Raw genomic sequence first — 15,305 nt, 5'->3', positions numbered from 1 at the left:
TTCAATTTCACCATAGTTTATTTTCTTAATCATTTACATCTTTTACTTTTGACTTGACTCAGATTTAGATGTAGAGGCCCTCAATGAGGACAGTCGTCTCCTCTTGGCTATCTGCTCCTGGCGTTTTTCTTTGGCCTCCTTTTTAAAAGAAAAGCAGAAAATGGTGAGTACTGCACAACAGACTGCCCCCCAATCTTGGCAGCCACCTGGAAACAGCTCCATTATTTCTGCTATACAGCAAAGCAATCTAAACTACACTAGTGGCAAATTTTTTCAAGACCTGAATTTAATGTACATTCATTATCCCAATTAATTAAATTTCAAGCTAGGGAATTCAGACAATCCACCTGTCACAGATTACTTGATTTCAACTCTCCAACCCCACCTGCACTGGGGCTTCACAGTTTGAGAGTTTAAACAACTAACAATTATGTTTATCAACCAAAATTTTACATAGGCACCCAGCCTGCAATGTGATTACTAAAAAAAAAAAAAAAAATGGTTATACCAGTATGTCAATTCCACACACTCAGCTCAAGCATGCAGTGTGGACAAGATTTCTCATTATTGCTAAAATGGTTAAAGAAAACTAAGGCTACATCTACACTGCAGGCTTCTTGCACAACAACTGTTTTGCACAAGTGTGTCCACACTGCCATGTGCTTTTGTGCAAGTGTCCATGGCAGTGTGGACACACTTGCACAAGAAAGCTGATGGTCATTTTAGCCACAGGGGTTTCTTGCACAAGAAACCCCTGTTGCCCGTCCACACTGCCTTCTTGCACAAGAGGGCTTATTCCTCATGGGGAGAGGAAGAACTCTTGCACAAGCCCTGTTCCAACACTACTGTAAATTTAGTTGTGCAAGAACACACGTGCAGTGTAGATGCTCTGCAAGTTTGTGCGCAAGAACCCTGCAGTTTACACTGTTTGGCTATGTCTAAACAGGTTATGCAGAACCCTTGAACTTGACCAGTCCTTGTTGACAGATTTTGCTGGAATAGGTTATTTCTGACCCTCCTGCCACTGTCCCACTCCCCAACCTGGCCTCAGCCTGCTGCTGGCTTCAGGACTCCAAGCTGCCAGCCCCCACCACTGGGACTCCATGGTCTGGCAGGAAGTCCCAGTTGAGAGAGGTTCAACCTGTACTTGCTTGTGAACTGCTGAAAGGCATAGCACAGACGTTCTTAGTACTCAGAAGTACTGCAGAAGTCAGATTGTGTCCTGCAATAGTCTTAAGACTCCTGTGGTGCTAAAAAGTTACCTCTATACTGAAATAACATCTGCAAAAGGAGGATAATACCTTCATTCTCTTGGCCAAAAGCTTAGCATACTCTGCTGCTTCCTCCTTGTTCTTCTGAGTTCGTTGTTTCTTTAAAGCAATACGTCTGCGCTTATGTTGCAGAACTCGAGGAGTCACCAATCGTTGGATCTTAGGAGCCTTGGTCCTGGGCTTCTTGCCTAGGGGGAAAAAAAGTGTTACTAATAATAAAGCTTATGTTTGATTTCTATAAACATTAAACAACTGTGTAGCACAAAACCAAGTTTGTTTTTCCTACTCTTATTTTGTAAACTCAGGCCATGGTTTTTAATTAAATAGTTTTGATCCTTTCAATAGTGGTCTTAGATTTCAGCACATCTTTATTTTAGAAGACAAAGCATCTGAACAGTGCAACTATTCCCCCCCCCCCCCTCCTTTTAACTAGAGGGAAGATTTTCAAAAACATATGGTTGAGCAAAAATCAAGCATGTGTATCTTAAATCAGACAGTCATGCTAAAAGAGCCTGTTGCACAACCATTTTCTAGAGGGGCCTAAATTTCAGTCAACATAGCCTAGTAAAAAAATGTTGTAAGTATCAAATTCAAGACCTGCAAATGAGTTTACAGCCACATTGTCCAATTAAAGTCCTGCGAGATTACAAGTGCTGTAAAACACAAAGTAACTAGGTTTGTATGAATAGTTAACTTCAAATGAGTGAAATTTAGGTTGACTGACTTATTCAATAAAACATTGGTTTTTTCAGGTCACCTTCACTATACTGGGGAGGAATGGGATGAAAAAGGCAACAGTGAGGGGGAGAGAGTTAAGTATTCATGGTGGCAAATACATTCTCGTTAAAGAGAATGTCAACAAGGAAGCATTGCTTCTAAGCAAACAAAGCTCGTTTTATGGCCCAAGATGATGCTATTGAAGCAACTTGGAAAAGTAAATTTATTGATTTCAAAATGTTGAACAGGAGGACTTAACTGCAATAAGATTCAAATCTCATTCAACTTCATTATATTCACAATTTAATTTATCAATCAGTGATACCAATAGAAGCATCTAGAATCAATCACATCTTCAACTCTGACCTCCATGGTGGCTGAGACTGCTAACAAACTTATAAGTATTAATTACTGGTACTTGTCAGTCTATTAATGGATAGTGAGCTCAAGATCTAGCTGGTAAAAAGCAATCACTGATTTTTTTAAGATAGGGTTTGTAATCACTGCAGACACTTGGTTGTCAGATTCTGCAACTTCATGGCTTTTCTTATATGTCTCACCTTCCTTGTTCAGGGGTTTCCTCACTACATACTGACGCACATCATCTTCCTTAGAGAGATTAAACAACTTGCGGATTCGGCTAGCCCTCTTGGGACCAAGTCGACGAGGCACTGTGGTATCTGTCAGTCCAGGAATATCCTTTTCACCTATGGTAAAAGTTTCAGAGTGGTTATCTCCCCAGATTTTATATATAAAATGAAGACTATATTTACAATGTGAATCTTATGAGGATGTGGCTATGCTACCGCAGCCACACTCCTGTAAGGTGAATTGTGCAGCTGTTCTTCATTGCCTGTGGAGAGTTCTCCCAGAAATAAAACCACTTTCAACAACCAGCAGTAGGTTTTTCCACTGAGCACAGTTCCAGCTGAAGAGGCACTATCAACAAGCATTTCCCTCACTTAAAACTTGCCATCAATTACTGTGGTCAAGTTTCATGTCAGTTTTGCAAGACTACATCTAACCATCCTTCATAGCAACAAAAACAATTTCACTTTAGAAATAGTCTGTTAAATTACCAAGAGCACATTGAACTATTGTGCTGCTTAACTGTATTTTTAGCTATATACAGCACAGCTTATTTTCATAGAATTGTAGAGCTGGAAGAGACCTCCAGGGGTCAGTGTGTCCAACCCCCTGCCCAAAGCAGGACCAAACCTGACTAAATCATCCCAGCCAGGGCTTTTGTCAAGCAGGGATTTAAGCCTCTAGGAATGGAGATTCCACCATGTAGGTAACCCATTTCAGTGCTTCAACCACCCTGCCAGTGAAATAGTTTTTCCTAATATCCAACCTTGACTTCCCCATCATTCGCATCAAATGCTAGAAGTGATACAGAAAATTACTAAAAAATAATTACAGGTAGTCCCCGGGTTACGTACAAAATAGGGATTGTAGGTTTGTTCTTAAGTTGAATCTGTATGTAAGTCGGAACTGGCTCCAGATTCAGCCACTGCTGAAACTGATCAGTTTCAACAGCAGCTGAATCTGGACGCCAATTCCGACTTACATACAGATTCAACTTAAGAACCCCAGGCATCCCCAAGTCAGCTGCTGCTGAAACTGATCAGCAGCTGACTCCAGGAAGCCCGGGGCAGAGCAACTCTGCCTCAGGCTTCCTGTAGTCAGCCGCTGGTCAGTTTCAGCAGCAGCTGACTTGGACACCTGGGGCGGTGCTGCTGGGTTGGTCCAGTAGCACGGCCACTCCTCAGCGCTACTGGACCAACCCAGCAGCACCCCAGCTGCTCTGCCCCAGGCATCCTGATTCAGCTGCTGCTGAAGCTGATCAGCAGCGGCGGAATCAGGACTCCTGGAGAAGAGCAGCTGGGGTGCTGCCAGGTTGGTCCAGTAGCGCCAAGGAGCAGTGCTGTGGGACCAACCGGCTCTACCACAGGCCCTGGGCTTTGCTCCACATCTCCCTGGTCTGCTGGGGGGGGGGGGGGGGGGGGGGGGCACTAGCTGCGTCCCCCCCAGCAGACCAGGGAGAGGCTGAGCAAAGCCACAGAGGACCCGGGCCGGACCCGCGGCACTTCCAGATCAGCTGGAAGCGCCCCGGGTCCTCCACCGCTTTGCTCCCCATCTCCCTGGTCTGCTGACTCCCCCAGCAGACCAGGGAGACAGGGAGCAGTTTTTCTCACCCCAGAGGAGGCAGGTGGCGGGACCAGGCGTCCTGCCGCTCCAGTCCTCCCGGGGCGAGAAAATCCCCGTTCGTAACTGCGGATCCGACATAAGTCGGATCCACGTAACTCGGGGACTGCCTGTAGTTCAAATCTGACAAGAGCAGAATTTCTTAGAGTCCACCAGTAAACAGAGCTGTTTCAAATCAGGCTTTAGCTAGGTCAGCAAGCTTCCTTGCAACACTAACCAGTAACACCAATCAACACATCATTAAGGCTGAGCAAACCTATATTATAATGGCTTATCTACACATTCTCACCTTTTTTTACAATGACCAAATTCAGGACACTTAAGTTGGCATCCACAATGCAACCCCGGACCGATTTGCGTTTTCGTTCTCCAGTTCTTCTGGGGCGATAGCAGGAGTGGCCCTTACTGAGCAGCAGACGGACACGTCCATGGGTCAGGACACCTTGTTTCATGGGGAAGCCTTGTTTATCATTGCCACCACTGATGCGGACAACATATCCCTGTTAAAGTGATAACATGTTAAGTACCTTTCATTCTTTTAACTGTCCTTAGATGCATGTTTCCATCAAACAAGTAGTCAGTACAGCCTTGTATTCTGTGCTTCACTTAAACAGCATCCATTCATATGGGTTCCAGACAATTTACATGCATGCTAAATCAACCTGCTTTCAACCAAATTCACAAGCGTAACAGCAGAAACTGTTCAAAGTGCCATATTGCTCTCAAATAAGTGGCCTTCTCCAAATGCATTGCTCTAAGAACTTTGGGAATAGGTATTCTACGTACACTGTAGCTAAGATTGTTGAACAACAGTTAACAGAATGGGAAAAATAACAATGGGTCCCAACAATTTAGTCCTCTAGGATTTACAGAACTCCTGGGGGGAGGGGGAGGAGGAGAGGGCAGCTTAAAAAAAAATCCTAGCATCTTTTTAGCATCATTAAGGGAGAGCACATATCTAGTTTCCATACAAACTTTGGCCAGTTATACTTAGCTGAATTTTGTTTGGTGCAGTTTGAAAGTACATATAGACACTTGAATCAGAGTTCTAAACAGTCTAGAATCCCTAAAACTTTTGTTCAAAACTTCATGAGAGAGTTTAATTTAAGATGATCTGTTTACACAATACCTTAGTAGTCCTCTGCCAGGAAAATATAGAAATATAAGAATGGCCACACCAGTATCACTGTCGTCCAGAGGGAATGAACCAAATAATGGCCATAACTGGGTCCAGATCAAAGCCCATTATCCTGTCTGCTGACAGTGGCAAATACCGGATACCCCAGAGGGAGGGAACAACAGGTAATCCTCACATGATCCCTCTCCTGTCACCCATTCTGAGACAAACAGAGGCTAGGAACACTATTCCTACCCATCTTGGCTAATAGCCATTGATGGACCTAACTTACATGAATCTATCTAGCTCTTTTTTGAACCTCGTTAAAATCCTAGACTTTCACCACATTCTCTGGCAAGGAATTCCACGAGTTGACTATGCGCTGAGTGAAGAAAAACTTCCTTTTGTTTGTTTTAAACCTGCTGCCTATTATTTTCATTTGGTGACTCCTAGTTCTTATATTATGGGAATAAGTAAATAACTTTTCCTTATTCGCTTTTTCCATACAGTCGTGATTTTATAGACCTCTATCATATCCCCATTAGAAAAGAGGAGATGTTGAAAAGTTCAAGTCTTTTTAATTTCTCTTCATATGAGAGCCATTCCAAGCCCCTAATAATTTGTCTTTTTCTGAACCTTTTCCAGTGTGTGTGTGTGTGTATATGTATGTGTGTGTGTGTGTATAAAGACGATAAAGCCATTGCGGAGAAACTAAATGATTTCTTTGCTTCAGTCTTCACGGCTGAGGACATTGGGGAGATTTCTGAATCTGCACCGTCCTTTGTGGGTGATGAATCTGAGGAACTGTCAAAAAGTCAACATGGTTTCTGTAAAGGAAAATCCTGTCTTACTAATCTATTAGAGTTCTTTGAAGGGGTTAACAAACATGCGGACAAGGGGGATCCAGTAGATATAGTATACTTAGATTTTCAGAAAGCCTTTGACAAGGTCCCTCACCAAAGGCTCTTGTGTAAATTACATGGCCATGGGATAAGAGGGAAGGTCCTTTCTTGGATTGAGAACTGGTTAAAAGACAGGAAACAAAGGGTAGGAATAAATGGTCAATTTTCAGATTGGAGAGGGGTAACTAGTGGTGCCCCCCAAGGGTCAGTCCTGGGACCAATCCCTTTCAACTTATTCATAAATGATCTGGAGAAAGGGGTAAGCAGTGAGGTAGTAAAGTTTGCAGATGATACAAAACAGTTTAGGATAGTCAAGACAGAAGCAGACTGTGAGGGACTCCAGGAAGATCTCACCAAACTGAGTGATTGGGCAACAAAATGGCAAATGAAATTTAATATGGATAAGTGTAAAGTAATGCACATCGGGAAAAATAACCCCAATTATACATACATTATGATGGGGGCTAATTTGGCTACAACAAATCAGGAAAGAGATCTTGGAGTTATCGTGGACAGTTCTCTGAAAACTTCCACACAGTGTGCAGCGGCGGTCAAAAAGGCAAATAGGATGCTAGGAATTATTAAGAAAGGGATAGAAAATAAGACCCAGAATATCTTACTGCCCCTGTATAAAACTATGGTACGCCCACATCTTGAATACTGTGTACAGATGTGGTCTCCTCACCTCAAAAAAAGATAGTTTGGCCTTGGAAAGGGTTCAGAAAAGGGCAACTAAAATGATTAGGGGTTTGGAACGGGTCCCATATGAGGAGAGGTTAAAGCGACTGGGACTTTTCAGTTTAGAAAAGAGGAGACTGAGGGGGGATATGATAGAGGTCTATAAAATCATGAGTGGTGTGGAGAGGGCAGATAAAGAAAAGTTATTTATTAGTTCCCTAAATAGAAGAACTAGAGGACACCAAATGAAATTAATGGGTAGCAGGATTAAAACTAATAAAAGAAAGTTCTTCTTCACACAACGTGTAGTCAACCTGTGGAACTCCTTGCCAGAGGAGGCTGTGAAGGCTAAGACTATAATAGAGTTTAAGGAGAAGCTAGATAATTTCATGGAGGTTAGGTCCATAAAAGGCTTTTAGCCAGGGGATAAAATGGTGTCCTTGGCCTCTGTTTGTCAGAGGCTGGAGAGGGATGGCAGGAGACAAATTGCTTGATCATTGTCTTCGGTCCACCGTCTCTGGGGCACCTGCTGCTGGCCACTGTTGGTAGACACTGGGCTAGATGGACCTTTGGTCTGACCCAGTACGGCTGTTCTTATGTTCTTAAGATGAGGCAATCTGTATGCAGTATTCAAGATGTGGGGTTACCATGGTTTTAGAAAGAGGCTATAAGCAGGACTCACCAAGCAGGGCCGCGCGGTTCAGCATGCTGTGCATGCGCAGACCACGCTGCGTGGCTGTGCCGGCTTGTAATCTACTTGCCACAGGAGAGTAGATTACACTAGTTGTCAAGCCCTGGCCATAAGATAGAGAACAAGACAGAAACTATCCTTTTTTAATGATTCCTAACACTGTTTTTGACTGCCACTGCACAAAGAGTGGATGTTTTCAGAGAACTAGCCACAATGACTCCAAGATCTCTCTTTTGAGTAACTGTGGCTAAACTAGTCCCCATCATATTGTATGTATAGTTGTGATCCCCCCCCCCCCCCCCATCTGCATTTATTTATCAACATTAAATTTAATTTGCCATTTTGTTGCCCTATCACTTAGTTTGAAGAACTTCAAAAAGATCTCACTAGTGTCTGCTTTGGTCTTAACTATTTTGAGCAGTTTGGTATCGTGCAAATTCTGCCACCTCACTTTTTACCCCTTTCTCTAGGTACCTTGGGGGGAGGGGACCCCACTAGTTACCTCTCTCCATTCTGAAAACTTACCACATTTATTCCTACCCTTGTTTCCTCTCTTAAGTTATCAATCCATGAAAGGTCTTTCCCTCTTATCCCATGACAATTTACTTTAGAGCCTTTGGTGAGGGACCTTGTCCAAGGCTTTCTGGAAATCTAAGTATACCATAGCCACTGGATCCCTCTTGCCCACATTGGTTTACTCTAGGGGTGTCCAAACTTTTTTCAAAGAGGGCCAGATTTGATGAAGTGAACATGCGTGAGGGCCAACCATTTTGCCTGACATTCTTTGAACCATTAAAATTAAATGCAAATTAACTATTTTATGCAAAGTTTATTGCAAATGGCATACTTGTCATTTCGTCACATGGATGACAAATCTAAACAGGTGTTAAATCACTCTGCCTTTCATATCTGAAGGCCAGATGAAAAAAAAATCCAGGAAGCTGAAATATATGTCAGGAACATTGTAAAGTACATTACATATTATTGGTAATAAAGGTTGTCTGTCAACTTTTAAGTTCAAAAAATATGAACAGGAACATAACACCAAGTATACATGTTGTGTCCAAATATATTTATAACTGATTTAGACCAACTGACATTAACTGAGATTTTACAATGTATTCATCTCAATACATATGGATTCGTTGGGGGCCATAAAAGATAGATATTGCCAAATTACCTGGGGGCCGTATTAAACGGGAACATGGGCCGCAATTGGCCTGCGGGCCGGACTTTGGACATGCCTGGTTTACTCCCTCAAAGATCTCTAGCAAATTAGTAAGGCATGTTTTCCTTTTACATGTAACCCCCTTTTTCCTCCCCGGGTTACTGGGGAGCAGGTCCACTTCAGAGGTGTGCCTGGGCGCCTGGTGTTTTAACCCAAAAGAGATCCTGAGCACCCCAGTGGTGATGGTGTTTAGTTGGGGAAAACCCTATCCACCCCCTTGCTGGCAATGAATATAAAATGGCGGTGCCTCCACCTGGCTGGCCTTGTACAAACTCACTGGTGTGCCTTGAGAGCCTCCAGGAACATAGTCATTCCAGCTATAATATGGATCCAAACAACAACTACAAATCATATACATCTAATAGAATACTTTAAAATAAACAATCTTTACTTAACTTAAATAAACAGGGATTAACAGAATTAGAAATGAATAGCATTAACAAAACACAACCATAATTGAAGTTTACATAGCTAGACAACAGTGACCCCATCCCAGAGTGCGCACACCCTTAGACTCAGTCCCAGACACTTGCGTTGGCGCGCTGATGTTGCAGCTTTAGTGAGGATTTGGTCCAGGCTAAACAGCAGCTCTGTCCCAGGCAGCACTTTTCCAACAAGGCCCAAACTTACTGCCTTATGCTGTGCCTATAGGAAGCAGCCTGCTAACTCCCAGTTCCAACAAGCATCCAGTAGCTGCACTCCAACAGCCCCTGCACTGGATCAATGTCCTTGGCAGCAGCCTGGCTCCCCCTTTGGTTCCAAACTGCAAGGCAGAGTCCCAGACTGCTAGGCCTCTTTCTTCAAGCATGTGGGGAGAGCAGTCCTCTCCCCCCTCCCCCCCAGAGTCCTCCCTTCCTGTTTTTTCCCCAAGGGCTCATGGGAATTGTAGTCTGGATTGTAGCACACAGGGTCTTTTCAGAATAAACCAGAGGCCCCTTTAGTAAGGGGACTACATACAGAAATCACATTGACTCCCCCTCCCCCCACAACTCCCACTCCCCCGCCCCCAACAAATTACAGTAGACTTCTGCAGCTTCCCCAAGTCCGCCACTCGTCAGTTTCAGAAGCGGTGGACTTGGGGAAGCTGCAGAGCAGAGTAGCTGGGGTGCTGCCGGGTTGGTCCCACAGCACCGCCCCTCACCCTCCTGCTCGGCAATAACTACAGTACTGCAGTCTGGGGGATAGGGAGCCCGTTCCGCTCCTGGAAACTCTCGGCGGCGGCACAGGGCTTCCCCCACCTTCCTGCAAAATGGGAGGGTTCGCCCCTTGCCACGCCGTTCCCCATCCAACCCCTGGCCGGTCGCAGTGCGGGTCCCAGCAGACCCATCACAGGGGTATAATCCCCTTCCCCTCTTCTCCCCTTCCCTTTCCCAGCCATGAGCACCCATGGGGCTCACAGCAGCTCCAATTGTCCGGCTGGCCAGAGCACTTCCGGGTTCCAGTTGATGTCTATCAGGAGTGCCAGACCACTAGATGCCAGACAATTGGAGTTTTACTGTATATTCATCTATGTGTCTGACAATTTTATTCTTTACCATAGTTTTAACTAATTTGCCTGGTACTGATGTTAGACTTGCTGGTCTGTAACTGCCAGGATCACCTCTAAATATTGGTGTCACATTAGCTATCTTCCAGTCATTAGGTTCAGAAACTGATTTAAAGGATAGGTTACAAATCAGTTAATAGTTCCGCCATTTCACATTTGAGTTCTTTCAGAACCCTTGGGTGAGTGCCATCTGGTCCCAGAGACTTATTATTAAAGTTTATCAATTTGTTCCAAAACCTCCTCTAATGATACCTCAACCTGGCACAATTGCTCAGATTTGTCACAAAAAGAATGGCTCCGGTTTAGGGATCTCCCCAATATCCTCAGCTGTGAAGACAGAAGCAAAGAATTCATTTACCTTCTCCACCATGACTTTTATTATCTTTGAGTGCTCCTTGAGCATCTCGATCATGCTGGCTAATAAGCATTGATCGACCTAATCTCCAAAGAATGTATCCAGTTATTTTTTAAACCCTGTTAAAGTTGTGGTCTTCACAACAGGAAAATACAGATTTGTGACAACTGGCTCAAATAAAAGCAGTCAAGTCAATGTTATCTGATTAGCGAGACAAACTGCAGACTCCTGGTTGAAAACCATTACTTAAAGGAAAAAGAAAATTGAGTTCATTTTTCTAAGCTACTTTGTGGGCTTGACATAGTTCATAGTCTTTTCCTTGTTTATTAACTATATGTGTTACAGTAGCACCTTAGAGACCAAGAGTAATTAGTACCTCACTGTGCTAGGCTTCATATGCATATCAAATTCTCTACCCCAGAGTTTACACCGGGGTGGGCAAAAGGGCCTTCACAGGCCAGATCCAGTCCACCAAGACCAAGTAGGGCCTGGGGGAGGGGAGAGCGCAGAGTTTCCTCAGCCCTACCCCTGCGAGGAGCACATAGCACTTACCAGTGCGGCACGCTCCTGGCAGGGCAGTAGAACACTTCCTTCACTCCCCCATCTCCAGACCCTGATTGGCCTGGGGGTGGGAGAGCATGGGAAGTCTCCTTCTACCGCCAGGGGCATGGGTACCTAGGGAGAACGTGGCAGGGCCTGTGGGTGGGAAAGCCTGGAAGCATTCTGCCTCCGCCCCTTCTGTTTGAGGTTCCACCACTTCTGGTGCAGGCAGGGCCACTTCTAAAATTTTGGACATAGCCCCCAGCAAAAAATTATTGCCCACCACTCTAAAATGGACAATAATTTTAGACAAGCAAAAGACAAAGATTATTGGTGTTTCAGATGGGGAACCGAGGCAAAGAGATGAAGTGATTCCCAAAGTTGGTCAGCCTGTGGCTAAGCAGGAGCCATGATGTTTCACAACTGTCCATATTAAACCAGGAAACACTGTTCTAAAAACCTCTATAGTAGAGGTGGGCAACCTGTGGCCTGTAGGCCACATACTGCCCATCGATGTTCTACGTGTGGCCTGCAAGACATTGTGTTTACCACTGTGCATGCACAGGGCTGCCAGATTCTGCTGATTTCCATCAATTTTTTTCCTACCAATATTACTGAAGTGACACACAAAGCTAGTGCATGCTGATGGAACACTATTGACTGAGAGCACCCTCTGCATCCAGGCAAAGTGTTGCAGTGGTTCAATAGCTGTATCCTGTGGATTCTATACACAAACACAATTGCAAAACTACCTCTATCCCAGTAGATCGGGGTGGCCAAACTGCAGCTCTCAAGCCGCATGTGACTCTTTGCTCAAAGAAATGTGGCTTTTAAGGTTACACGTCATTCGGAGCCGCGCACTTGGACTGCTCACGGCCAGTGTGCGTGTGCACCCCAGCACCCGGAGGGGGAAGCACGTGGCTGTGGCAACAGTTCCGATGAGACCCAGACATGTTATTGGGGGATGTCGGCATGGTGCTACTCGCGGGCTGCCCAGCAACAGATCCTTTCTACTGTTGCATATCACACCCTCCCCCTTGCGGCCAAGGACAATTTCCACCCTCTTGGATGCTTTGGGGGCGGCCTCCAAGTACCAGCCTGTCCTTCGGACCTGCAGATATCTCCCAAAGCAGCTCTGCACAACGGTCACCATGCAGCCACCAGCAAATATACACCAGGGCACGGGGGGAATGAATATCAGCCAAAGAACCTGAAGTGTGAACAGACCCATGGCTGGTGCAAGCGTATTAGTACTCCCAGTGGAACGGAGGTGATCCACTGGCTTCATTTGATGGCTAATGATTTTGAAGTGCAATTATTTCAAGTGGTGCAAATAGTTCTAAGGTAAAAATTGTGCAATTAGGAGGCATAATTACAAAAAACCTGAGTGGGGGGGAGGGGCATTAGGTTAGAGCAGGAGGGCTGGGGGTGTCTGGCTCTGGGGGAGGGAAGGGTGCATTGGGTTAGAGCAAGGGGGTAGAGGGTGCAGCATTGGATTGGAGCAGGGGGGCTGGGAGTGCCTGACTCTAGGGGAGGGGTGCATGGCTCTCTACTCTACTATCCACAGCTATTTTGGCTCTTAGTGTCTAACTGGTTGGCTGCCCCTGCAGAAGACCATGGTGGTTACCACAATGGTTCTAGATCAGTGGTAACCAGATCTACCAGTAGATCTTGGAGCCTCTGACCAGGTAGGTGATCCTGACTGGTTTGGCCAGGAAGCTATAAAATGCTGGTATTTCAGTTGCTCCTCCACCCACTTTCATGCTGCTCCTGACTCCCACCTTGGAGCTGCCCCCCAGGAACCTCCTGCTAGGTGTGCAGGGTGTAGGAGGAAGAGGGGGCACTGATGTCAGGGTGACCATCCTCTCGTCCCACTTCTGTACCCCATCTCCCCACAGAGAGGTGATAGAGGGAGCCTGGCAATGCAAATCTGGCACTCAAACACACACTGTCCTTCCCTCTCATCTCTCGACCCAACACACGTGGAGGATTGTTGTTATTGTTACTACTTTTACTCCTTGCAAAGTGGGTTATTTTTGGTTTTGACTGGTCTATGCATTTCATAATTTTCATTTCTCTCATGCTTAAAATTTAATTCTTTTGAGAAGTGAGTTCTAAAATGTTTAACGGGTCCTAGCTGGTGTAATTATCCCTGTGATAACTGCTGCTCCTGGACGTGGTTGGCACATCCCTGCAGCCCCTGACAGAGGCAGAGCAGGAGGTCTCCCCATGCCTTACTTGCCTGCAAACACCACTCATGCACCTCCCATTGATCAATAATGCAGAACCATAGCTAACCGAAGTGGGACAAGGGTATGTGTGTTTGAGGTAGATCTTACATTGCACTTAAATTGAAAAAGTGATCTTACGGTTAAAAAGGTTGGAGACCACTGTTCTAGATGGAAGAAGGCCACTCGCTCACCTAGGTTGCCCATCACTGGTCTATAGCAAGGGGATGAACATCTTCAGCTATACATCTAACACCTTAGCTTTTAAAACTGTGTGCTTTAAGTTGAGTTGTCAGTGTTAACTGGGAATGGCTGCCCATAGTATTTTTGCCAAGTGAGTCTGTGCAGTCAACCTTAACGTTACTGACAGAGCACTGCATGTTTTATGAAATATGCTTATAGTTATGATAAATGGAATATGCTTTGAGATGCTTCTTGTGAGATACGATTGAAATAATTTTATTAGCACTTGAAGGGTGAGATATTACAAGCAACTAGTTTCTTTAGTGTATTAAGCTTAGCTTGCATCTCCTGCTTTGTTTTATTTAGTAACCTACATTGTTCTGTGTGCAATCATTTACGAACACTGAAATCCTACCATCATTCTAACTGCAAGCACAGGAGAGAGCAAAACTAAGAACAGCAAACAGTCTGCTGAAGAGAGCAGTGAAACTCTATGCTAAATACACCTTCTCTTCACTGAAACTAAATGTATTTCAGCACTTATTTCCAAGGTGTCATTACACCAGGCTCTACCTGTCACATGCTCTTATGCAAGTAGTAACAAAAACTAAAGAGTTACTCAAAGTTTTGTTTCTTATGCTTCATTTTGGCTCCAATATGCCAAAAGTACATCAGTCCAATTCTTACCTTCCATTCTTCACCAAGAGAATCGGCAGCAACTTCAGTGGCCATCCGCTTCTCATAGAAGGTACGTAACTTACGCTCATCATCCACCTCAATGAGCTTCTGGCAGCCAGTGGCTGGGAAAGAGATGTTGAGCTAGAAATAAAAAGTAAAGTGTAAACCCAAATCTTTAGACCTAAACTCTCATTCAGTGAAACCCACGTACCCCAACTGAGCATGGTCTTTCAAGTCAACAGTCATGGGGCCTTGTTTAAATATTCTTTGGTTAGCTGTGTTTACAATCACTGGCTCTGTGAATCTCCAGAGACTGACTTCTACTGCTCAGTCATCCCACACCTTTCATTGCTAGCATGCTGTTTCAGCGTCAGGTCGTACTGTCCGGAAAGCGAGGGGTTAACACGCTTAGGAAATGCAACCACCCCCCCAATGCTGCAAGCGCCCCGCGGCAGGTCCAAGGCTCCGCTCGCCCCTACTCAGCCCGCGCGCTCCACAAGGCCGCCTGCGTCTGCGCTGCCCCAAGCCCGAAACGAGGCCGAGCTAAGCCGACAGCCACCCCCGCGGGACCAACCCGCCTCAGGGTCCAGCAGCAGCCGCCGCGAGGGGGCTGGGGCCCGGGAGGCGGGGGGGTGGGGGGGGGGAGGGACGCCGCCATGTTCCCCGCCCCTCAGCGGCGGAGAATCCGTCCCCATCTGCCCCACAGCCGCGCTCCCCGGCCCAGCCCTGGCGCCTTCGCCTCCCGCCGGCGGCCGCGCACCGAGCGGCAGGGCCATTTCAGGCGGAGCGCGCGCGCCCGCTCTCACCTTCATGTTCGCCGAGCCGCTTCCCCCGGCTCCGCCGCGGCAAAAGAGGCCCTACTTCCGCTCACCGCCACACACATAGGCGCGCGGGGATCTCGCGAGAAGGACGGCCCCGGAGCCGGGCGGATGCCGAACACAAGTTCCACGTGACCGAGGCCGG

At 45.8% G+C, this 15,305-nt stretch overlaps 1 protein-coding gene across 1 annotated transcript; it reads right to left on the bottom strand.

Annotated features, from left to right (window-relative positions):
- Window positions 1-15,305, bottom strand: RPS6 (ribosomal protein S6). Its single transcript, XM_075931501.2, has 6 exons — window positions 15,149-15,305; window positions 14,352-14,483; window positions 4,486-4,696; window positions 2,549-2,695; window positions 1,302-1,459; window positions 1-138 (listed from the first exon to the last, which is right to left on the bottom strand). Exons 1-6 carry the CDS (start codon window positions 15,152-15,154, stop codon window positions 43-45), a joined length of 750 nt encoding a protein of 249 aa, XP_075787616.1. The 5' UTR covers window positions 15,155-15,305; the 3' UTR covers window positions 1-42.

Source organism: Pelodiscus sinensis, chromosome 6 (assembly GCF_052426305.1).
Source record: "Pelodiscus sinensis isolate ZL-2025 chromosome 6, ASM5242630v1, whole genome shotgun sequence".
NCBI classification, from domain to species: domain Eukaryota; kingdom Metazoa; phylum Chordata; order Testudines; family Trionychidae; genus Pelodiscus; species Pelodiscus sinensis.
The sequence above is the reverse complement of the archived record's forward strand: the minus strand, read 5'-3'. Positions and strand labels throughout refer to the sequence as shown.

What these genes read in the sequence shown, in the direction of transcription:
- RPS6 (XM_075931501.2), bottom strand. An exon ending in CTCTTGGTGAAGAATGGAAG is followed by an intron (nt 4,697 to 14,351) that starts GTAAGAATTGGA and finishes TCACTTTAACAG; the next exon opens with GGATATGTTGTCCGCATCAG. An exon ending in TTTGGTCATTGTAAAAAAAG is followed by an intron (nt 2,696 to 4,485) that starts GTGAGAATGTGT and finishes CTTTTACCATAG; the next exon opens with GTGAAAAGGATATTCCTGGA.